The 25,666-nt window shown below is 33.3% G+C and overlaps 5 protein-coding genes across 6 annotated transcripts; 1 reads left to right on the top strand and 4 right to left on the bottom strand.

The window, feature by feature from the left end:
- Positions 1-115: 115 nt before the first annotated feature.
- LOC106788215 (acylphosphatase-2) lies at positions 116-2,995 on the bottom strand. The gene is made up of 3 exons (XM_014751289.1): positions 2,480-2,995; positions 1,716-1,842; positions 116-424 (listed from the first exon to the last, which is right to left on the bottom strand). The coding sequence occupies exons 1-3, from the start codon at positions 2,550-2,552 to the stop codon at positions 310-312; spliced, it is 315 nt and encodes a 104-aa protein (XP_014606775.1). The 5' UTR covers positions 2,553-2,995; the 3' UTR covers positions 116-309.
- Positions 2,996-4,673: 1,678 nt separating this feature from the next.
- Positions 4,674-11,056, bottom strand: LOC106788212. The gene is made up of 4 exons (XM_014751285.1): positions 9,890-11,056; positions 6,866-7,018; positions 5,836-6,186; positions 4,674-5,307 (listed from the first exon to the last, which is right to left on the bottom strand). Exons 1-4 carry the CDS (start codon positions 10,481-10,483, stop codon positions 5,143-5,145), a joined length of 1,263 nt encoding a protein of 420 aa, XP_014606771.1. The 5' UTR covers positions 10,484-11,056; the 3' UTR covers positions 4,674-5,142.
- Positions 11,057-14,329: 3,273 nt separating this feature from the next.
- LOC106788211 (CAS1 domain-containing protein 1) lies at positions 14,330-19,294 on the top strand. The gene is made up of 12 exons (XM_014751284.1): positions 14,330-15,003; positions 15,141-15,237; positions 15,310-15,568; positions 15,749-16,009; positions 16,087-16,322; positions 16,380-16,625; positions 16,715-17,036; positions 17,148-17,387; positions 17,456-17,746; positions 17,832-18,050; positions 18,378-18,579; positions 18,987-19,294. The coding sequence occupies exons 1-11, from the start codon at positions 14,889-14,891 to the stop codon at positions 18,501-18,503; spliced, it is 2,412 nt and encodes an 803-aa protein (XP_014606770.1). The 5' UTR covers positions 14,330-14,888; the 3' UTR covers positions 18,504-18,579; positions 18,987-19,294.
- Positions 18,607-19,883, bottom strand: LOC106788214 (mpv17-like protein 2). Of its 2 annotated transcripts, XM_014751288.1 has the most exons (4): positions 19,698-19,881; positions 19,434-19,591; positions 19,196-19,354; positions 18,607-19,118 (listed from the first exon to the last, which is right to left on the bottom strand). In XM_014751288.1, the coding sequence occupies exons 2-4, from the start codon at positions 19,434-19,436 to the stop codon at positions 18,693-18,695; spliced, it is 588 nt and encodes a 195-aa protein (XP_014606774.1). In that variant the 5' UTR covers positions 19,437-19,591; positions 19,698-19,881; the 3' UTR covers positions 18,607-18,692. The 2 variants fall into 2 exon arrangements, with proteins under 2 accessions (XP_014606774.1, XP_014606773.1); XM_014751287.1 differs by having other exon boundaries at positions 19,434-19,883.
- Positions 19,884-20,420: 537 nt separating this feature from the next.
- On the bottom strand, positions 20,421-22,903 carry LOC106788213 (leucine-rich repeat extensin-like protein 5). Its single transcript, XM_014751286.1, has 4 exons — positions 22,820-22,903; positions 22,173-22,225; positions 21,156-21,530; positions 20,421-20,987 (listed from the first exon to the last, which is right to left on the bottom strand). The coding sequence occupies exons 2-4, from the start codon at positions 22,185-22,187 to the stop codon at positions 20,742-20,744; spliced, it is 636 nt and encodes a 211-aa protein (XP_014606772.1). The 5' UTR covers positions 22,188-22,225; positions 22,820-22,903; the 3' UTR covers positions 20,421-20,741.
- Positions 22,904-25,666: the final 2,763 nt, after the last annotated feature.

Below are 25,666 nucleotides of genomic sequence, written 5' to 3'. Positions count from 1 at the left end.
ATCATAGAGTAATTACAAATAAAATAATGATATTTGTTTGTTAAATGAGTTAAATTAATCAAATAACAATTGAAAGACAACGAAAGTTAATTTTCAAATTTATTTTATTGAAGACTCTTAATGAATATTTCATATTTACATATTTGTTTTTTTATGTCGTGGGTATAACTAACATATGCATACCTATTTACATCCATACATACATAAAAGTCCCATTATAAATTATAAATCTCCAACAAACATTCATCATTTCGCGAAGTACAATTTTATGGCATACAAAAATAAATGAATAGTATTGTATATTTTAGTTCAAAAGCGTATAGCAAAACCTTTATAACTACGTCTCGTAACATACTCCCACATTGTAAATTCGCAATGGTCAATTTCACTTCCTGGACTTCCCACTGTTGATAGCCACTGTGCCCTGTGGGAATAACATTATATATAATAAAAAAACAATCATTAAAATAATAATAAAAAGGAACAAATTAGTTGGCATTGAAATAAATGACGTCAAGACAAGTAGTTTTATTTATTTTTTTTCTCATTGAAAATTCCAATAAATGATTTATTAGCGGAAAGGAAATGATTGCAAATCACAATCGAGTTAGGACAAAAGTTAAATGGAACGTTGTAGAGAGATTTGCCGTGCCGCCAATTGGCCGTTGAAATGAAGCTCACTCGTCATAGTAGCACGTGTACGACTCGTCTGTACACATTGTGTCATCATAGCACCTTCAAGGGCCTCCAAATTATTCTTAGCAGTCAAATTAGACTCTTGGGTACACGTTTGTATCGTCCATCCTCGATAAACGGATAAAACGAATAATGCTAATATACCTAACTAAAAAGAAATTATTTATCGTGAAGAATAAATAATTGGAGTTGTTGCCGAGCTCGATATCTCTCTCTTGTCAAAATAGAAATTCTAATAAGAGGGGACAATCGAAAGATTGCCAAAAGAAAATATGTGTGTACAGAGATGAAATTGACAATGGTCATCGCTTATTTTGACGGTTACGAAGAAGAAGGTTACGTACTGGCGAGCTATTACTTCATTAAATCATTATTAAAGTCAGTCTTTGACCTAATGCTAGTTATCAACTAATTCACAACTAAGGTCACAGGTTGTTAGATTCGCTTTCTGTCTCATAAGATCCATAGAGCGTCAAATGAAAAGTGTGCAATTATCATTGTTGAATCGTTTCAATTTTACCGCTTTAATCTTTCAACTTAATCTTCCTTCCAAGAAGCGCAACCGAACATTTCGGTTTGTTAATATATATTACAATATTAATTATAAATATAATATATATATATATTTTATTAAAGCTAATCGATTAAAAAAGGAAAAGATGTCGAAAGCGTATTTCAAGGGCAACAGTGACCTTGAAGTATTACTTTCGTCGAATTAAGATGACACTGTGTGTGTGTGTGTGTGCGTTCTATCTATGCTGACACACATATTTCAAGACGAATGAGAGAAAATCGAGTCGGTCTATGATATGGGGTAACAAGCTACCTCTACAGCTATTATGGCACGCGTGCCTTTGCCAGCAAGATCTGATCCAAATAATTAATTGATGCCACGGGCGATGACGTCCGTACTTCCGATTAAAGAATTTTCATCGAACAAATATTCCACAGACTTAATCCGTACTTATTATACTTAACGATTTACCTAAAATCTATAATAGCATATCTAGAAAACTCACATCTGATCGACGAATGCACGTGGTCCTTCCATTTTTCCAAGAATCGTTCCCGTTTTACTGTTTTTAACCCAACCGCAAATCCCAAGCTGCAGGCATAGATCTCTCACGTATTTGGGAAAATATACACCTGTAATTCAACGCACACCGACTAAATGTATAATATTATTGTCATTGATAAATAAAATGATGCTTCTTATTATCACGAGGAGAGAGGGGGGGGGTGGGGTTGGCGGGATTTTTAGAAGGACAATAAATGTTGCACAAAGTTATGCTCGTGGAATGACAAAACATATTGTTCGAGTGCAGAGATTTATTGCATTCTTTCTTATTAATACTATAGCAAAGATAAAGGAATAATAAAATAGACTTAGTCATGAGACAAGTGGCCATATCCGAGCATTCATTTATGCTAGCGTTATCTCCTCTTAGGTCGTTGAATTCGTCTCGATCTATTTTATGTTAACTCGACAAAAAGATACAACCAAATCATTTTGAAATGCGTAAACACAAGATAATCCCATAGAAATTGAAATCGTTTATTCTTTGAGGGGGTTGGGATCGAGTGGTTTGAGTCGAGGCAACTACTCTTTGGACGAGAAAAAATATACTTATATTTATACTTATATTACGTATATAAATTACTTATCGAGAAGTAAGATAGATAAATAGTTTTGTTATAATATTCATAAAAATGAGAGACGTTATCGAAAGGGACCAAATTCTGAGAAAAGTTGTTTGAATTGTAAATAATTAGGAATGATTACCTTGAACTTTACCAAAAACTTCGAATTCAACGGAAACCAATGGTTCGTTGCGAAGCGGATCGTCCGACGGCATTCTGTTTTGTAATCGTCGTCGGTTAAAATGAAATAAAGGAAGTAAGGTAGGTCAGAGGGGAATCCTAATCTTCGCGATAATTCCAAATCTTTCGTCTCGTTTCGTTTCGTTTCGATCTAATTCGATGCCGCCGCGGTCGTACTTCCGCGTAGTTGTTTTCTCGTTAAAAGTATTATTTCGTTTCGCGACAGACTCCTTCACCTTTTGCAACCACGAGGGGCGACTCATTAAACTTTAACCGACGCTGAGAACGACTCAAATAGATTCCCCACTCTTCGCGGATTGCATCGAGAATCGATTCGATAAATAGTAGTCGTCCACTCCTCCTATCGGTGTATCAAAGATGCAACACATCCGAGATTCACCAATACGATTTTCTATCGATCCTTATTTTTCTTTTCTTTGCGCGTATCGCAACCTTCCAGCTCTAATAAACACCTTTTAGAAGGATTATAATATATTATTATTTTTATTAGTAGTACTTACATTTCCTAGATAATTCTTATTTTCGGTCTTTGGTTTTAGATGAACACCTTGTATACGCATATGGTACTTATTATTAAATCATTATACAGACGCTCGTAATACTTTAGAAGAAACATTCTATAATTAGCGCCTCTTGTAGAAAGTTCTTTGCTGGAGATATGTTTGTTATTCGATGACTTATCATTCGCGTCTTATAAAAAAAAATCTACATCGTTATCATAACGCATAAGGCACTCGACGTGTTGGCAAAAAAATGAACGATAAAAGATCCTATCGAAAGCTTCATGCGATAATCTAGCAGATATATCATTAACTAGTTAACACGTTTACTGCACCCACTTTTTACGTGATTTTTCTACCACGACAACACTTTTTTTTCTATTATGGAATGCATATTTTATTGAGAAATTTTTCGTTACAACTGAAAAACGCCGTTGTATTATTGTTTTTTTATCTATTTTTTATGGTGAGGTCACCGGTGACCTCACGGCAGTTAACGTGTTAAGCATATGATTATCATGGCATATGATTTATCTTTAAAAAATGATTAAAAGGAAAGAAAGATAAGTTTTTTGGATATTTGAAAAATATGAGACAATATGATTTGAGCCGTTCTATCTGTTACGTTGATCATTTGGAAACAGAACAATTGTTACGGACTTTTCCTAGCCATTGTACATAATACTTTGGTATCCTATAGAATATCAAATTACTATGTAAGCAATGTTTTCTTTTTTTTGTTCCTCTCTTTATTTCAACTTAATGTATGTTTTATTTAATTTTTCATCATTTTTGTAATTATATTTATATATTCCTTTTATTTATTGTTATGTAACAATGGGTAAAAAAAATTTAAATCCCGTCAATGCACAAATAAACAAATAACGTTGAGATTAACACAATCAAGAAGAAGGAGTGTGTGTGGGGGCGGGAGCCAGTTGGTCGATATCTAAGAAATATGAATACAATTGTCCAAAATCACCTGCCATTGTGAATAATGCTTAGGCAGTGTTGATAATTCCGGATTTCCCAAATGGAATTGGAAAGGACACTTAGGCCACTAAAAAGGGGTTTTTTTTCCTCTGTTAGAGGAAAAATCAAAGCGCGTTGTATACCATAGATTGCATAAATATTAAATGTAGGCCAGGAGGGCAGTCGTTCATTGTGGAACTAAGCACTTCCCATTGACTTGCCCGCCATCCCATTGTTCCCTCATTATACCAGTTAATTAATTATTATTAAGCTGTGACGTAGTAATTGCCCTGCAAGAGTAGAAATCGTATGTGTGTACAGGATACGAGGGAGGAAGGTTAGGATCTATTTATAATGATCGTATGCAATCTCTGACCACTGGTTGGCTATTGAAGGTCTTCCATTCGGTGGTATGAAAATTAATTGGAACAAAAGTCTTTTTCTTTCCTACCCCCCCCCCCGAGGTAAAAAAAAAATGTCCATTCGAGCATACCTCCTCTAGTCGTAGAAAAATGATTTCAATATTCCGTTTGTTTCGACAATTTAACTATGAAAATATAATACTTACCTAAGACATTAGATTTCAAGAGAAAAAAAAAAAACAGGCAAGGTTACGTCAAGAGTATAGAGTTAAAATGTAGATTTAAACGTACGAATGATGGATCATTTTTTTCTGTGGTTATTTATTTTCTGATTTATTATTCTACGTTAATCGATATTTCAAAAGGAAATAAACGATAATACGCATTATTGTTTGGTCGCATTATGATTATTAACGTGGAAGAAAAGTATGCATTATAAAGGAGAGGTTTTTAGTCGTATTTAATTTAGGACGAGGAGTATTATGCCTTTGGGTAATTGCATGGGTCAGAATGCTCGCGCATCACTCGATGCTTCTTCTTCTTCTTCTTCTTCTTCCTCTTGACGAAGTTAACGACGATTAAACACTCTATTTCTCGGTCGTTAAAAAGACATACTAACTGAAAGCGTTTTTCCCTTGGGTTCGTACCTTTTCCTATTAAGCGTAAATCCGATCATATTCTCGATCCTTTAGTGAATAAAAGAAGATGACGGTACTGCAGCAGGGCTTTTTACCACTCCTAGGAACGCATTCGATGGATTGGCAGTAATCTTATACGAGAGATTCGGGATTTCCTGGAATGATCGTAGTCGAGGTGCTATTCTGAAGGAGGGCTCCGTTCTCAGCATCTTTGCCGGTTCCATCGGTACAAGAGGCGAAATTATTCGACGCGCTTAAAAGATTTCGCCTTCTGGCTTCCTTTTTCTCACGTTCGATCTGAAAAATAATCCGTAATCGCGTGATTCATTTCATTAGAAGTTTCTCTACATGGGAAATGTAACTTTATTAAGGGGCCACCCACCATTAGTGTGCAATTTTCCAAAAAATTTATTGCATATTTCGATAGTTTTACCGTCCCATATCAGTAATTTAAACTTTAAACGCGTTTTTCTCGAAACTACATTTTTCTCATTTTTATATACGTTTCTCCATACCAATTTTTCGATCGAATAAAAAATGTCATTTTAGGAGGCGAAAAATCATCATGCGCGGGCAAATGAACTGCATGAAGTAAATCGATATATCTCTCTTACAATTAGTGTGGACTGTGATATTTCTATATACACAACACGTGTTTTATATCGATACAAATAAATGTTTTGAAGTTATTTAATTATTACATACCGGTGGTCGAAAAATTATATTAAAAATGAAAACACATTTAATGCAGTAAATAAGCTTTTCTTTAGGCGGTCACACTAGTGGTGCCCCATAATATCGAACGAGCTGATCATTGGTACCAACCTTGACAAATAGTCGAAGATAATGACAAGGAAAGGTAACGCACTTGCCCTCCTCCTCTTCGGCGTCGATGTAAACCCCGCGAACGAGAATGGAATTACTGCAATTGAGTAATAGGAGAAAGACGAAACAACCTATCGATGTGATCCAACAGGAGAGTACTAAATTATTCGGCAGGAGCCATAGATCTAATAAGTTCCAAATACCGCGCCAAACATTGACAGTTCCTAGGAAACTAAGAAGAAGGAAAGCGTCGGCCGTTATCAGACGAGCGAGACCTTCCAAACGTGCGCAGACGTAACGCATCAAGGGTTGTAAACTAAACGTTACGACTACTATTACGTAGCCGATTGCCTATGAGAGACACAAACAACATTATTTTTATATATTTTATATATTATTCTTTAATTACAGAAGACAGGTATATAACTCATTGCTCATAATTACCTAACACACACACACACACACACTTTTCAAGATTATTAAAATTATTTAAAAAACAAACAAAAATGTATAATCCGCAGATCATGCAATTTAATGCATAACTTCTCTTTCGACATTATCTCAAGTGGATTGCATTCGATAACTCCACAAGGAAAAAAAAGATAAAACGGTAAATTACTTTTGTTAAATAGTTTATAGATTAGATTATATATATACGACTATTATTATACTGTTATCTATAGAAAAAGAAGAGGAAGTAAAAAACACTAAAAATATAATAATTATATAGTGAAAAAAGTCCATTTTTTTAGTTTAGTTAACTTTCAGTTGTAGATATTATTACTGTCGACAACAAAAATATATTAAAATGGACTTAAGCGACTTTAAAATAAATACAGCTCAATATATATATTTGTATCTATTATAAATGAAAAGATAAAATCAAGAATTGCGTGAATGTAGGTAAGCTTAAACAATTATTTGATAATCTTGTTCTTTTTTTTTAATATACATTGTATATTAGATAAATATTGATTTTTAGGTATTCCCTATCTTCTGCAATCTGTCGATATCTTGACACAAGACTTACGAGAGAACCCAGAGCAGAGTATTCCCTATTTTCTGGAAGAAGATAGAGATCGAAGAGAATCCACACTCCTCTCCAGACAAATACTACCAGTGTACCGACGACCCCAACACTAAACGCGCAATCAAGTAAGTACAACGACCAGCCCCTCGTATTCTGTAAACACACAAACATATTATATAATAATGAGCCGTTTATTTAGAAATTGGCGTAAGTCCATTTATGTTCGAATCGAATTATTTTGTTTGCGTTGGGTTCAATTGGATTGGGTTAGCGTTGGATTCAATTTAAAACTATAGATGACATAGTAGAATAATGTTTTTGGCTTTCTAAAGGTGTCAAATTTATCATTCCAATTAGCATAATTAACATTATTTCCAAAATAATATGTTTTTGATGGCTATGATTGGACTTATGCCACTTTCAAAATCAATTAAATGACGTTTTTCAATTCTTAAGAAAGCACAAGTCCAGAGGAAAAGTCAATTTCCCTTGAAATTAAAATAAATGTTATACACTTTTATGTTATAAAATCCAGCAGAAATATATTCAACTTTTTTATTCTTTGTTAAATAATTTGTTAACATTAAAATTAATATTGTTTTATATTAATTACTAGCAAAGCTAGTCCATTTTTCAAATATTGGAGCTGCCATGTTTATTTTATGTTATGCTGATTGTTTTTTTTGTTTTATTGCAGAAAATCCCAATAAATAATATCTCTTAAAAAAAAATGTCAAAGAAAATAAATGTATGCACAGAGCTTTCCGCGCTTCAACATGTTTTATTTAACTTTGATGTGCTAAATGTTTCCTTTTAAATTTCTTTCTTTTCTCAAAAAATGGGAGTTACAAAATGTCTAAACAAAAAAATAAAATTAAACTTTTATATATATATATATATATAAATAAATAGATAGATTATTCAGTCTCCAATTTGTGTATGCTGGAGAGATTTAAAATAACTATGATGTGCAGGTGACATATAACAAATCCATTAAATCCTTGTATTTTAGATTTGTGAGTGGTCTCGTTTTTTTTTCGTATAGCGATAGTATAGAAATAATTTTATTTTGATGATTACGATTGAAGTTAACATCACTTTCAAAAAATAAACTTTTTCATCGCTTCATTTAACCAACAAATTTTCGTGTTACAAAATCTTCATGATTTTAAATATTATTGATAACAAGTTGCTTCAGAATGAAAAGATCATGTAAAAATGTAATTATTAAGGTAACTAATAAATATGATAATTATTACATTATCATATATTTCATATATTAAACTTCGATATATATATATACCTAAGCGTAAAATGTTATTTCTTTTTTTTGGTACAAAAGGTGAATACGAATGGTACATCCTGATTTGAGCATATTTTCGTGTCTACAATTCAGCACGGAGTAAAAATAAACCGCGGACGAACAAGATAAGCCGTGTATCATTTGGGAAGTAAAAAGAAAACAAACATACAAACAAAAAGAAAAAGAAAAAGAAGAAAAGAAAGAAAGAGAGGGAGAAAGAGAGAGAAAATGATTTAGAGATTTGGAAGGTAATTTTGTTGAATAGCTAAGCAAAGAGAATACCTTTGCATTCGACTTCTGTATGGTGGGATGCCATGATAACCATTCGAATCAAGCGGCAGAAGCTCGAAGCGCAGAAAACTGAAAAAAAAGAAAAACAGCAAGTCTTCGTGAGGAGATTTTCTAAAAGCGATGAGATGTCACACGCACGATGCTCAAATCAGTTTGCGTCCGATCGATAATATATATACATAATAATTTCAATAATATTTGTTCTTTTATATACGATCAGATACCATTTTGCAAAATGATATCGAAGATAATGATTCTCGATAGGATATAATTCCAGAAATGTCGGATTGTCGAGAGTTACTTGACTGACGTTGATCTCCAATTTAGCCATTAGCCAAATTGAATCGATTTATATCCTGGAAGGAGTCGAATAAATCGCTCCTTTCTCGGAAATTCTATTATTCCTTACCTAGTTTTCCTTTCCTTTTCTTTTCTTTATTTAAGTTGAATTCGTTAATGATTTCAATAAAAGCAACAAAACCTCGGTGATGGTCCTCGATGGACAGGTATCCAAGAATTTTCTACATTTTTAACTTATTTTAATATTTTCTTTTGAACTCTTATTGTCATAGAGTAGATCTATTGAAAGATATACGAGTAGACACCGTAAATGCATTTACTTATGCCTCTGCCTGTATGTATCATACAAGCGCAATACTGATCACGATCGGGGGAGATAGCCGGAAACTGTGCTTATGCGTGAACGATGTGGAACCTCACATGAGCTCGTAGGATATGCGAAAATTCACCTTTCCCGACTATTTTCTACATAAATCAAGATTTCATCTAGTATTGTCATAAAAACGTTTCCCGAGTATATACATAACTTTGAATCGAATCTTATATTAATATTAGCAATAAATGAAACACACGTTCAAATATAAATATTCATTAGAATTAGGATGAATTTGAATGTAGGTATCATTGTAATTTCTATAAGTCGATATCGAATCACTTAAAGCCGACTCTGATTGAATTCTCAAAAGGAGTTGGGGATAATGGTGATTCAGCAACCGGTCTGTGTTTATAAGATTAATCCCATAAAAGAGGTATAATGACTCGTGTAAGCTTAACATTACAAATTAAGACTATAATACATTTTTTCATTGCGAACAATATATAGCCTAAGCGTGTGTGCATATACACGAGTTGTTCAGTTATAATCGTGCGTGTAAAATTGATTAAAACATAGTCGAGAAGAAATGGATATAGCATAGTATAGTATAGTAGAAATAGATTAATGCAGGATTCGTCGTAGAACTGTCAATTTAAGCGTCAAATATTTAGTGATATTCTTCTAACGGCACGTGTCACGCGTTGCGTCAGGGTTGAACGCTTTAAGCGACGAATCGTTAAGGAAATTCACAGGGATAAAATAATTGTAATAAAATAATTGTAATAAAATAATTGTAATAAAATAATGAACTTACGTTTACGCGAAACATAGTCTGCACTTGGAAGTATCCGGGACAGGAATCGAGGCTAAGGGAAAAGGGCGGCGCGGAAACGTTTCTGATGGCACGCATAATCGCGAGTGCTAAAAGACTGGCCGCGGTGGTTAAGGAAACGGTCCTCGGTATCAGTTCCGTGTACAAATCGAGGGCTTGCCATGCGCCACGCCAAGCGTTAACGCAACAAAATCCAAATACAGCCGTGTAGATTCTCGATCCCGCGTAATAGGACAACCTGTGTTTGTCCGGGTGCAGAAGATCATTTAAACGGTCTTGAGTGATGCTAAAGAAGAAGAGTCCTGTAAATCCTATAGCTATCGAGACGAAACTACTGAGGATCGGATCGTCTCTGCAAAGGTAAGCGTCGCTTAGACCCCAGGTACCTCTCCAATAACCGACCACCGCGGGTGCAGCTATTATGGCCGAAAAAATCGTATCGAAGATCGTTAGGATCGTGTAATGAAGCCGATGATTAGACGATGGGCTGTCCAATCCTCCCGTCATCCCAACGCCAGTACGTAATTCGACCATCCTCATCCAATCTTGATCGAGTCTAGTCGCGCTGTTTGTCATCGTGCATGGTTTGATCTTTTACTCTCTCGCCTATCGCCGACCAACCAGGAGAATCCAACAAATTCCTCCTATTCGTCGTTATTCCACACGACATTTATTCTTACTTAACTTTTATTTTATTAACTTTATTTAATATTTCTCTCTTTCTCTCTCTTTAGATTCTTATTTGTATCAAGAAAAAGTCGAAAGATCGTCAACCGTTCTTCCGGATAGATCTTGCCGTGATCCTACGCCAGTGAGTCACGCGATACCCATCGACAATGTAAAAAACGAATCTTGCGTAGTCCTGTCCTCTGAACATTTTCACTCGATCACCGTCCGATCCCGATCACTTCGATTATGCCACCCTAAATACATTTCATTTTCCACATTCCTTTTAAATAAAACTATAATTCTTCTTATCCCCTAGCTAATTGTTAGTTTTATAGTTAAGTCCTCGAGACGAATAATTATGAAAGACGATGAGGTCTCCTGTCGTCTATCGACAGGTCGAATAACGGGTGAGTACTGACTTCTGTTTAGCCACCGCTATCTTTTATCAACCGTCGAGTACCAACACTCTGACATTATCGTAAACGACACTCTCGTGTAGACTACACACGGAGAATAGTATAGTCCTCTCCTCTCCATCAACTTTACCGCCAGCCACGCCGACACCCCCCACTCGTATATCTCTAATGATCATTCCATCTACGATACATTATCACGAATTAGATTACTCGGAGGATAAGCTTCTTCCCTAAACGATAATCTTCACCGTTTTTCATTTTACTATCGCGTTTCCGTAGCGACCATTACAAATCCTCTTAACTGTTACCCTGTATATATACATTTCTAACGTCCCTTTTGTATAAACGGTTGCATAAAACACGGGTCAGATGCTTAAGATATACGAGTTCCTCCCCGCGTTCGCTGAACTCCGCTTTCGACATTTTTCTAACAATAAATAAGAAAAATGGCTAATATAATCTAACGATTTACCGCCAATTTATCAATTTTCCCTTATTTCCACTAATTCCCGTTCAACGATTAATTTTGCGACATTAATTCATTATTCGCTATTGCATAATATGTGAACCATAAGAATAATCTCATTTTCTTTGGGAATTCATTGTATCTTTATTCGGGAATAAGAGAACAAACGACGAAGATAAAGGAAATAAATAGGAAGATTTAGAAAAATGTCAAGTAGCCAAGTTGACGAAATCACGCGTGAGCCACCTTGAAGCTTCATCTTTTTTAACTAGAATTTCCTGTCCAACAAATTCCTCGGGCTTTTGTCGCGTCGAAGTTGTCGCTAATCGTAAGCTTTTTGTCTGCCAATCAAGCTTCGATTACCGCAATCTTCTCACCTTGGCTTATCACTTTTTTTGTCGAGCAGGCGACGACATGTTCATCGTTTTAGGCTGGACATGCGACACCCAAACGACCGACAAAATTCGATTTATGCCATAACTGGGTCTATAATAATCGCAGCTTTTACTTCATCTACAAACGCCTAGCCTCGCGTACTTAATTGCCAATTGTTTATTATTTTTATAAGGACAAACCAATTTGTCCGCGTACCCCATTCAAGAAAGAAATCTTGAGAAATGAAAATTCAGTCGGGAGAACAGAAGATAGAATAACTTGATATTTATCCTCCCTGTTAATCGATTAAACAACAGTATTTTGATCCAAAGATTTATTCGAATTGGGCTTCGGTTATGATATATAACTTTATTGCACATTATTCAATTTGTCTTAATCTACACTGGAGAAGAAACGAAAGTGTGTCATGACAAACGTTCGTGAAATCACGTCTCTCGTAGAATCTATATATCATATATAATATTATATTTTTATTATGCATTACATCTACGGTGCATATGTTTCGTCCGATAGAATGAAGTTTATTGTACATGTTCATTAGAAATAAGTAACTTCGTCATATCTGATCACGATCATTGTAACAAAACTAATTAATATATAATCAAGTAAATCTAGAAAAAAATGCAAACAAAAAAGATATATAAATATATCTTTCAATATATTTTCTTTTTCTAAGAATAATTACGCAATCATCGTTGTTTATCATCAGGGTACTTTTTTTTTCAAAAATCCCATATCCTCCTTCAGTCTTATCGCTATTATCTCTACACTCTATAACTACCACCGTATGCATCATCATCCTACGAAAGGAATTTTCATTCATATCGAGAAAATTGATTATTACGCCGATCTATACGGGGGGAAAAGAGAAAGTAAATAACAAGAAAGCGAGGAAAAGAATAGATTACAATATTATTTATAAAGTAATCAAGAATATCGATCAACAATGATTCATTTCAACTCTATAAATATATCCATCGTTATGTATGATACGTAAAAGTAGTATTACTCTACTCTACTTATCCTTTTCTTCGTCAAATCTTCATACATCAGATATTCATTTTGATTTAACGACGAATCATTTTGTAATTATTAACTATTATTTATGAAAATTGGTATTTAAATTTAATTATGAAAAAATAATTTTAATCTAGATCTTTCAGTTAGGCATAGATAATCCTTTTCATCATACTATTAATACTAGAACGCGCCTATAATAAATATAATCCAAACACTTCAAAGTTCGTGCTTTTATTCTTAAATTGCTAATGATATGGGCCATATCTACGTTTTTATTTTTCTACAAAATAGATTAATGAATAAACATTTTGAAGATGTGAATTAAAATCTTGTTCCATTGACCATGTAGACGATTTGTTCCGAATTTAACACGTTGACTGCCGGCGCTTTTCATATGATTTGTCTGCCACGTCTACGCGAATTTTCTATTATGGAATGCATATTTTGTTGAAATTTTTTTTACCACTGATAAACGGTGTTGTATAATTATGTTTTATGCATTATTTATGGTAATCAATCAATTATTCAATCAATTATTAATCATCAATTATCAATAATCATCAAGCAATTATGTACAGGAAAAACGTTATCACGAATTTAAAACAAAATCGAGAAGTGATGATTGTTTTGGTTCAACATTTCCTTTACCTAATCGTGTCTCATCGTAACTCATCGAAGTATGTCCAAATAAAATGTATATTTTCCTTGTAATAAACATAATTACTTTTGTTGTGGCTCTGTTATATATCATATTAAATGTTTTTAAACTCTTAGAAATACGAATGGTATTATTTTAAAATTTATCATAATTTATATTAATTCTTATTCAGTAATTATACTAACGGTCGTGTTAAGGTTATCAGTGCCTCATGACAGTCTACGTGATAACGATATAATAATATGCAATAAGTTTAAATGTTAATATATTTAGTTATTAATACGATGACATAGAAGAAATCCTCATATACTTGATAAATGATCTTTATCGTAATTAAGGATTAAACAATAGGAGAGTACCGCCGGCCGCCAGCCAAATCAAACATTCTTTAATTATTTTAGACTGCACGTAAACAATTTAAGTCCAAGAAGTTCAGAAATAAATATTACAAAATCAACAATATTCCTAAACATGTTTCGATAGAGTTTGTTATTAACCATAAATCATGCCGAACTCAATGATTAATTGACATTTTTAAGTATATATATGTATTAGAAGCACGTAACGCTTACTAGATTAATGAGACATCTATTAACAGATTTGACAATTTCTCACAGGACGTTCATTTTAAACTGACTCTGATATACTAAATAAACATTTGAATAACAGTGAAATTAAGGAATGATAATATGGTCGTGCAGATCATTTTTATTTATTTTTTCATGCTCTAGAAAAATATTTAAAAAAATATATACAGTTCCATTTAAAAAAAATCGATAACCTTGAAATCTCGTAACAAAATGAGCTTGAGAAAAAATGGTTTCCATCATTATATATATACATATAAATGTATAGATTTAAAGTTTTTAAAGAAGATATTCAAAGTGGAAAAAGTTATTAAAGCACCCTGCATGTGATGTGCTAATATAATTGTAACATTGGACTAGTCAATCTACCGTGTAAACCGAGTATTAGATGTAGATAATGTGAACGAAGCTTAAGAACGTAACAATAAACCCGACGCCGGACAATACGAACAAAACCTAGTCGACAGTGCTATGACGTGATGAGATTTGAAAATTCGGTTTATCATTTAATTGTCATTGACTACTATTGATCATTGAATAATATTCATATCGTTTCAATTGAAAGTCACATTTGATCGTATTAAACTAATTCATATCCTAATGCCTTTCGCTTGAATATCCCATGCAACACGACATTGATCATGACATTGTAACTACGTTCATTGTATATTCAATTATTAATTCATTTGAACGTAATCATTTTTAATGTATTTTTGTTGTTTTAATTAGTACATAAAATGTATCTACGTGATTAATAAAATAATTATACATGACTTCTGCGGAATACTTTATCAGTTTGATAACAGTGGCGAGTGCAAAAAAATTAGCTACAGCACTTGTCGTTTGTTTTATACTTTACCATGGCGTGATACATCTTATTTATGGTAATACATGTTATTTACCCTGTTATACAGTTATAGATTTTTCAATAATATATCCTTAAAGATAATATGTTATTTAATATTTTTTATGATAGACCATTGTTTTTGAAATATAAATTGTATACTTTTATATATTGAAGGTAGCGATTCCTGTAAATGGTTATTAACAGAAGGAAGATATAAAGGAGATAAAGAATGGCAACCGTACGGCTGTATGATGCATCATTATACACAAACGTAAGGATTTAATATTTATTGCTTTTTATATTATTTTTATTATTTATTGCTTAATGTGTATTTTTGTTTTAGAGATAGCAGAACGTGCATGAGATATTTGGCTTTCATGAAACATCACAATCATTTTGTATTTACCGGTGATGCTAGGATAAGGCAAATTTATAAATCTTTTGTATCGCAATTTGTAATAGATGGTAAAGCATCGGATCTCACAGAATTACCAGAAAATTCAGATTTAAGTTTTAACGATGCACAATTAAAGTTACAAGTGCAGTTCCTATGGAGACCCAAGTTGGATAACACTATGATAGAAGATTTCAGGCATTGGATGGTATAACAAATATATATGTTATAAGTTATAATATCCCTCCATTTGTATGGATTCATTTTAACAACAAAATATTCTGACGCTTTTTTCATAGAATCAATTACCTGTATAAATGGAAGGATTACTATATTCATAATTAAAAATATTCAAATAGTATGATATATCGATTATGTCTTTTTACAGAACGACGAAACGATGCCTAGTTTAATTATTGCAGGCTGTGCTGCTGCTGATATTCTTGCAAATAATATTAGCGAAACACAATTGTATTCTGATTACAGCATGGGTCTTGTAAGGCTAATACAGCCAGCAGATATTTTAGCTAAGAAAGATTCACAAGTTTTGTGGGTAATGCAAGATCCTGTAGTGAAAGAAAGATTGCCTGCCCAATTATCGGTTATAGACAATGCACAAATTAATCTGTGTAATAAGGCAGCTATAGAAGTAAGAAAGTGAAAATTATAAATATAATATTAAATATGTAAGTGCACGATGATAATCAATGATGCATTTTGTTGTAGATTTTTTCTCATAGTAATGTACACTTGTGGGAAAGTAGTAGACTCGTTGGCGCAGGGGTACTAGAACAAAGTCCAGATGGATATTTAGCTAGTCCGTTATCCTTACGTCATAAAGTTCAAATATTACTGAACACATATTGTAACAATCATATGAACTTTGGCGACGGGAGCTGTTGTAGCTATCCGGAATCGGCTACGACTTTGCAATTATTAACTTTATCTATTCTAGCGATATGGTAAGTGTTAATATATTATTTGTATTTCTACAGCAGGTAACTGAAAATCTGTTATAGTATAATAATTGGTGGGAGTGTTTGGTTGTACAGAAGATTCTGCCAGCAACGATCGGAAGTTTCATACTCTAATGTAGCTACGGAGGAAACCCAAGATACGGAAGAAACAGAATCTTCTGAAGCTGCGCAAATAGAATCTTCCGAAGCTGTGCAAATAGAGCAACCTCAAGTGCAAGACTGTTATAGCTTAAGCACATCTTTGGCTATTTTATCTACTATATTAGCCTACTTTTATTTATGCGACAGGTATATTATATATCATTTTAATAATGTTTTATGTCTCTAGTCTTTATTTTAATCGTTAGTTATTTTTTTCTTTTTTATGTCATATTCAGAACGAATTTCTTCATGAAGGAGAATAAATACTACAGCGAATTTAGCTTTTGGCTCCCACTTGGATATATCTTAGCTCTTGGATTATTTTTTACGGAGCATTGTGAAAGAGGACCAAATGCATTAAATAGGGAACAGACGGACGAATGGAGAGGCTTAATGCAAGCAGTAGTGCTTATATATCATGTTACTGGTGCCAAAAATGTTTTACCAATTTACATGTATTTAAGATTAATTAATTCTGCATATTTATTCCTTTCCGGATACGGACACTTTTGCTATTTTTGGCAAACAGGTGATGTTTCTCTCATCAGATTTGCCAGGGTAAATAAATCATTTTAATTATAATCCACATCATGTACACATTACTTTTCATTACACACACACACACAGTTATCAATATGAAATAATTATTTACATTAATTATTTTTCTAGGTCATGTTCAGATATAATTTATTAACTGTGACATTATGCCTCTGCATGAATAGACCTTATCAGTTTTATCATTTTGTACCATTAGTTTCATTTTGGTTTTTGGTTATTTACTTTTTGGCGTGGCTACCTCCTAGAGTATATTCTGGAAGTTTGGCCGAATATGGTCCAAGAACGTTGCTTTATCTTGCCTTAAAATTATTGGGTTTAGTATCAATAATTACCGTATTGTACATGTCAGAGGTAAGGCTAAATGAAATATTTTTCAATTTTTATATCATACATTTAAATTAACATTCTTGCAAATTTAGGTTTTCTTTGAGAAGGTCTTTGTAACACGACCTTGGAAGGCATTATTCGTTACGACCGACGATGATATACGAGAATGGTGGTCACGGTGGCGAGTTGATAGATATAGCGTTGTATGGGGTGTTACGTTTGGTGCTGCTCTTGTAGCTCTGCAAAGAATAGATCATATACCAGGAACAGCATTATCTTCAGTATTGGCACTAATTTCTTTAGTAGCTTACACTACTTTTACAATACTATGCTATTCGGTATCGGAGTGCGAAGAAATACATTCCTACGTAGCCTTTATACCTGTAATATTATATACACTTTAAATTTCTTTAATTTTAATCTTATCTATTATTCACGCACATGCATATATACAAATTTTCTTTATAGATCGTAGGCTACATTGTACTTCGAAATGCTTCATTAGCACTGCGTGGAAAACATTCCGTCCTACTAGCTGGATTAGGTAGGATTAGCTTGGAAACATTAGTAGGTCAAGGTCACATATGGTTAGCTGCAGATTCACATGGTGTATTGGTCCTACTACCTAGGTTTCCAGTATTAAATCTTTTAATTACTTCATTTATCTTCATATGCGCAAGTCACGAAGTAAGTACTATTTCCTTATTTCTTTCTTTATATTAATGTTTTTTTATATTACCACATTCGCAACCGATGTTGTTAGAGCGAGATGTTATTTTAGTTAGATAACGCATATAATAGTTTGAAATAATATTACAATTTAACAATTAAACAAAATTGAACAAACTACTAATAAATGATAAAAATTAAATATTAATAGCATAGGACTACATTGTTATCAACATGATTCCATAATTATTGAAATGATGTAGGACTAAATTATCGGTTTCAAATGTGTTAATATTTCTACAAGTATCCGAAAAGATTTGATTATATTTTAACTCTTATCGACAGATACATAGATTGACAATTATGTTGGTACCATATGCGGTACCAAATGACTGGAGAAGAGTAGCTCGGAACTTATTGTTATTTATTGCTGTGCTAGTACCTATTGGAATACACGATGGAATGTTTTGAATGCAATACATTATATTTTCCAAGAAGATTTTAAATTATTCAGTATCTGAATACAAATTCGAATCTTAAGCAATGGGTAATACACAATTAATTTATTTATTTATATGTCTTTTTTATTATTATATTTCTTTAGCGTAATATTGTTATACGCAAAGTAATAAATTAAAATTATCTATATAAATACAATTATCATTGACATGTAATTTCATTTTTGTCATATTTAACTTGACTCGTGTAAACGTCATAGCCAAGTGATACAGTATTATCGTACAAAACTCTATATTTAGTTGGAAGAAAATAGAAATTAATAATCTGTGCTGGGGGCCATATGATCCACTCTGCTACGTACAATTTATGTGCCTTATTCACTATCTCATTTTTTAGTTCTGACAAATTGCATTTTTCCAATAATCCTATAGTTAAAAAGAACATCCCTATACAAAGCGGGGAACCAATTAACTGATCAATAATTACTTTTTTCAGTACAATTTTACTAGTGCGTCCAGATAACTTAGAATCCAAGTATTTGTACCAGTAATGGCAAACAATACCGATGGACATGCCACTCACGGCCATATTCCTTGTTCTGCTTGGACTCCATTTTTCCCATTGGCCCTAAAAGTACATAGTATTAAGCTTTATGTTAAATCAAACTCTGAACTTTTTAATGGACTCTATCGAAAATAGTAAACCTTTATTATTTCATAGTGTTGTTCTATAATATCTCCTACAGCTGAAAGAGAAATTGATACGGCTACGTTGGTGTATAATAAATTTTTGGATGAAAATAATTTATCTTTTATAGCATTAACTTTATAGAGCCAATCAAATCCTCGTTTAATGTTAAGTTTCTGGAATCATTGAATCTTTTTTTCAGTTTCCAAGATTGGTGCAAGATGACTTTTTAACGGTTTTTCAATTTGTACATACCATTTTGCACTAACAGTAGGAGTTGAGTCTCATTATTGATATACGATTTATGGTTAATTCATAAATTAACATATGAACAATGTTGCATTTTTTGGAATCTTTATAAATTAATATTAAAATTCAAACGAACTTATATAATAGGGAATTATTTAAATATCCTAAAAAGCAAAAGTACTTGCATAAATAACACGACAGAGATAAGTCAGGTGACGCGGTGTCGCAATAAAAGATAAAGTAAGAAGATGTGTGCGAGATTTAATATACTTTACGATAAAGTATCATTAATGTCATTGTCTATTAAATTATTTCACTATTTTATAATATTAATTTCGTTCTATAACTAGACATATTTCGACGACTAAACGTGGACTAAACTATCAACAAAATTTCCTCAGTTTTTATATTAGATTTTTACACGTCAGACATTTTGTACGTCAGTGGCGCTATCTCTTGAATCGTCGATAAATTACCGACCTGTGATAAATTAGAAATTTTTGCTGTAAATGGTATAGAGGAAGAGGATGAATAAATTCAATTCTAAAATGTACCTATGTTTATGAGATAATGCAACTGAATAATAGATCACAGAGAATTGCATTATCTTTACAACGTGTCGATATGGCTAGGATTATCGACTAGCTATAGGAGCGATCGATGGCAACATCTTGTAATAGGAAGGTAAACATAGGAGGGATTAAAACAAGCAAAGAAAAATTTCTATTCCAAAATTGAAAGTGTAGCAAATAGATTTTCAACAAGAACATTACATACGTTAAAAAGTTGTAAATCTTTATATAATTCTATAATTATAAAGTCATTTTAAAATCGTAATATTTTCTAGCCTATGTAACTCCTCGGTATATTTTCCATTTTGTAAATGACGTATTTAATTTTGTATACATTAATGTAATATATGCATACCATATACGTACATATATATATATATTGTTACAATAACTTATTGTACCCTAATAACATCCATAAATTACGAATAATCGAGTATTATCTTTGGGGGGCGATTAAATGAAATGTGGCCGCATAGGGTTGCAATAAGTTAACATAACTAAACATTTGTTTTGAACTTACAATAAAAATGGGGTGTTATAATAAATTCGTGTTTTAATTAAGAGAGAGAAAAAAAAGTAATAAAAAGAAAAAAGATTAATTCGGACCATTATCTTTCTCTCTCTCTCTCTCTCTCTTTCGCAATGCTAACTTTAGATACTCGTAAAATATTTGGAAAATATTTAGAAACGGCGTTGACATGGAATAATCGTAGATATCCCTGTGAAAAAAAAACGCTAAATGCTAGTAGCCTCTATTGAAATTACGCGAGGCTCCGTCGTAGGAGACCTGTGCGCTAAAACCATGTTTCCAATCGGCCGTGTATCGTACAATTTGCATTCTGCCATCCGGAAGTTGGACGCGATATTCACCGCGTACGATATCCCCGTCACTGATGGCATTGTGAGAATAGTCGTTCCCGAAGGCATCCTCCTTTACTGCATAGTTAAAATCAAAGGGCATACCAGGCTCGTGGTGATGATGATCGTGCTATAATTATCAATAATGAATGAATTAATTATTCAACAAATGAACAATCAAATATATCAACCCTTTGAACTCGTATGTCACACTGAAGGTAATACTACCAATAAATGTGATACGTATATAACTCTAACATAAAAATGAGATAATTTGATTGGTGAAATGTCTACTTACTCCAGGACCTACTGTGTTTCCATTATTCGTGTCCGGAAATATTGGAGTCGGTCTTGGTCCTGGAGGTGGATATCCATTTGGTGGTCTCGTAGGATATCTTCCTGGTGGTTTAGTTTCAGGAGTAGGATATGGTCTACTTGGTGTCGGAGGGACGTTAGGTCTCGTCGGTATCGTATTAAAAGGAGGAGTGGGCCTAGTTGGGCCAGGAAATGTTGGCGTTGGACGAGAAGGGAAGGATGTAACTTTTGGAAATGGTATCGGTGGCTTCTCGTATGAATAACCTTTCGTTGATTCAGGCGGTAGATAAGTATTACGTCTTGTCCCCGGTGGTAAGTCGCATATCACATTGGCTATTATTAACCAAAGTAACGTTATCTGTGGAAATCATTTGATATTACATCACAACGTATCCTTCTTTTTTTTCTTTGCGGAATATCTAGATTTTGTATTTAAATTAAAATTAATTAAATGCTATTATAATCGTGAAAATCATTAACCCCTTGTTTATTTTCTTTATTTCAATTTCAACACCCCACTAAATAATACTTTTATATTATTATTATTATATTTAATAATGACAATTAATTGTAAGCGATGAGTATAAAGAGAATGAAATGCGAAAATACACGATAATACACTTAATAAATAATAAATGTTCTTTGCGTAACATAGAACACCCATTAGAGAGAGGATCGATGCTCCATTTTCGTAATTAAAAGTCGATGTCATTGCTGAGAACATATTCATAAGTATGTTCCTCGATTAAAGGAACAATGATGTCGGGAAAAAGAAAGAGTCGTTTCTCTGTTCGTTATTATCGATAGAGATCTCAACTATTCTAATAACAAGTAAACATTTTGTGATAATAGAAAGCAATTTTGTATGTCCCGATGAAAACAAAAAAAATTGATTTACGTAAAGGAAGATATTTAAACGCAACTGTTATTATCATCGATCGGAAACAATAGTTTCTTTTTACGTTCTTTGCAAAATGGGAATGTCAAAAAGTGAGCATACCTGAAGATAATACATCTTTTGTTGCCACGATGTCGGTTTGAATTGATGATTACCTTAAAAAATGATGACACGTAGGTACTGGGACAAGTATTAAATGATCCTACAGATAACAGTAGCAACGAATTGTTAATGAACAAAAATTCAATATAAATTAAGATTAATTTTAATTAATAATTTATAGATAAATCAATAATCTCGTAGAATAAGACCTTCGATAATTATTCATTCGTTTTCTCAATCTTTAAAGTATTACACCAATCGGATCGAATCACATTTATCATTTTCATTATCGTCTTATTAGGAATTTCCACTTTTCTTTCACTTAAAATTTATTCATATGAATTACCACCTAAAAAGAGTCACAAGATTATTATCCGCGAGATTAATGGGTTATATCGATATGGATAAATGAAAAAGAAAAAATTAAGAAAACAAAAAAAAAAGAAAAAAAACTAAAGGAAACAATAAAATCGATCCCACATGCGTATTAAGTATATGACCGCACTTGATTAAATAATCCAAAAATTAAGGGAACACTCGTTGCGATTCCGAATGAATCTCGGAGGTCTTATTCGATTTAAAAATCTTTCTCTTTCTCTCTCTCTCTCTCTCTCTCTATCTCTTTTAATAAGATACGATGCTCTTACGGTAGGAATTCCGTTAGGTCACAGATACGATTACGATTTACACTTGTGCAATATAAGTGTATTGTTAGAGTCCGGGCACGGCTGCGAATAGAGTCAGCATATAACTGGCCGGTATGCTGGTGCATTGCGTTTATATAGCGTGGGTCTAATAAGATGTTTCTTAGACGTGATGGAAAGAGAAGAGAGGCAACAAACAGGCCCACGCAAGAAGGGGCACCTCCCTTGGCTTCCACTATATACATATCTTCTTACCTTGTCTCTTAGAAAACCTGGCAGAGATCGGACTTGCGAGAGGGCAAGTCGTGCCTGCCGGTTGCGCTTCTGCAATCAGGTGAGACAGTGGTGGTAGTTTAGGTTGCTGCAGCCACGCCGTACGAGTGAATCTGAACCGGTGAATGGCGATCCTCTTTTTTATTTCAGTTGTCATATAGCGACTCAAAGGAAACTAACCTCTCTGCATGTTGTTCGATCATAGCGTAATATTTGCTTAAGAACCTCTAACGTGGTTGATGATGATGATTAACGAAGAACGACTTTCTCGCAACAACAACAGCACCAACGGCAACGGCAACGGCAACGGCAGTTCCCTTTTTCAATACGAGTAGCACCTTCGTTGGTTTTACTCGACACTTTATCGTCTCGTTAACTTAGGCTTCAAGTTACTATATCAATATATTTGACTAATCCTCATTAGAATCCTAATTTGCATCACAGTATAATATGATATTTTAACGCATCAATGACTGTTCTCTCACGGTATATACGATTATTAGTTGCAGTCACGTTGACGATCAATTGGAGGAAATGTTTTTTTTAAATTATATTGTATTATTGCATTATGAAAAGCAAAGATTAAGCAATAATCTACGACGAGTACACAGTAAACTGACTTAAATGTGCGTTAATCAGTGTTGGGAATGATACAAAAATGAAAAGCTGATCACATAGGTCAGCTTGATTTATTACAATCGGATGGAATATACGTGAAGTATCGTACAAAGGAGTTTGCGATTAATCGAAGCATACAAAATGGCATCTTAGTGATTAACCAAGAAAATCAATTTCATTAATCGCACGTGTTATACGCAGACGCGCCTTGAAATTATTTCTCGATGCTATAAGATCGGATTAAACGATTTTCTTCAGGTCTTACTGATTAAAAAAAAACGCGTAAAGGAAGATCTAAGACATTAAAGCGCACAGTGGAGGTAGCACAAATAATCGCAAATGCCTCGTCTAGCAACTCGCAGAGGTATTTGCAAGCGGTCGCACTTATACATATACGACTTTATATAGAATGCTTTTCTTTGCGTGAACATAGTTATTTTTATGCAACCATCTAATTACTGCAAGTGAAATGTTATAACAGGGGCCAGGGAGGAGTGGGTTTAATGAAAAATAACAAAGACTATTCGATTTGAACGGTAAGATCGATTATTACGTGCACAAATACAAAGTTATCCGACAAAAATTGCAATGCAAATCTGTCGGGTATAGATAAAATGTAATAAATCAAGTAAATAAAATCAATAACACATCGGATAAATATGTTAAATATTTAATAATTGTTTGAAATAAATGTTCGGTTGATCTTACGTCGCGTTTGCATCATTAAATCTCGCTCTTAGTTTCCAGTTCGACCCTTTCCCACACTATATATACTATAGCGCTAGCAAATAGTCTCCAATTCTTCTCTTCTGGAATAATCTCAGATTTTATAAGACTAAAGTCACAAGCTCAGGCGTTGTTGCTCTTGGAAAGGTCAACAATAGAATGCTATACTTACACAAGCGATCCCAAAAAAAGATAAGATGATCGTTACGAGTTTTCAAATGGATCTTCGGTCATCCTCCCTTGTAACGTTTCAACGCGACATTTACACCTATTGTATTAATTCCATTACAATGTATATATACCATAGTAAATTTTAAGTATGATTGATAAGATTTTGATGGTTAGTCTTTGGGTAAGGTCGTGTTTCATAAATCGATATTTGTTCTATTCGAGAATAAAAAATAAATGAGAGTTAGACTATAATCTACACTATACATACATACGATACATATTCCGTATCGTGGGATAATATAATATAATATTTGATAATATCTTCTATAGTAATGACAACAATTATCAAAGTTAAAGGAAGGATTTTTCCATTGGTAGCTTCCAACTGTAAATCAAATTGATCTCGAAGCATTCTGATATTTGCAGGAAGGCCTTCTACGTTTACGCTTGTGGTACATGCAAAAGAAGCGTTCTTTCACGCGGATCAAAGGAGGACTTTAAAGATCAAGGTTCGTTGAAACAGATTCTATCTGATCTCAAAGTGCGTGACATTAACACCTAGCTTCTGGATGGCAAAGCTCTGAAAATCCGGAGAATCTTCGACGTTTAAAGAATCTCTTCTAATGGCGATTGATTTCTTTTATTCGGTTATATAATACGACCGAAAACTTTTCTAACGCATCCATTCGATGCGTCCTCCGTCCTTCCTCGATGCGCGTCTTATTGTCTGGGACGTCGATCGGGACATTCATGACATTTCATTCTCTTCGATCTTAAACTCTAAGTAAGTCGTAGGAACGTTACATGTAATTTGCATAATCCGTTATGTCCAGGGGGTAGGAGGCAAATATTCATTATTATTCTTTACCGCGATAAGTTCAAATAGCGTAAACCCACAAGTGTGTGAGTTTTTTTTTGTTTTACGTTAAACGTACCGCGGATAAATTTGCCGTTAAATTTAATGAATTTTCTTACTTTAATATACCGAAGAATTTTCTCTTCTTCTCTATGGTCTATAATAGCAAATTGCAAAATCAACTTGTAACTTAACTTAACTCGTGT

Source organism: Polistes canadensis, unplaced genomic scaffold (assembly GCF_001313835.1).
Source record: "Polistes canadensis isolate GaletaPanama2010 unplaced genomic scaffold, ASM131383v1 scaffold_129, whole genome shotgun sequence".
NCBI lineage: Eukaryota > Metazoa > Arthropoda > Insecta > Hymenoptera > Vespidae > Polistes > Polistes canadensis.
Note: the sequence above shows the minus strand (reverse complement) of the source record. Positions and strands in the feature narration are given on the sequence as shown.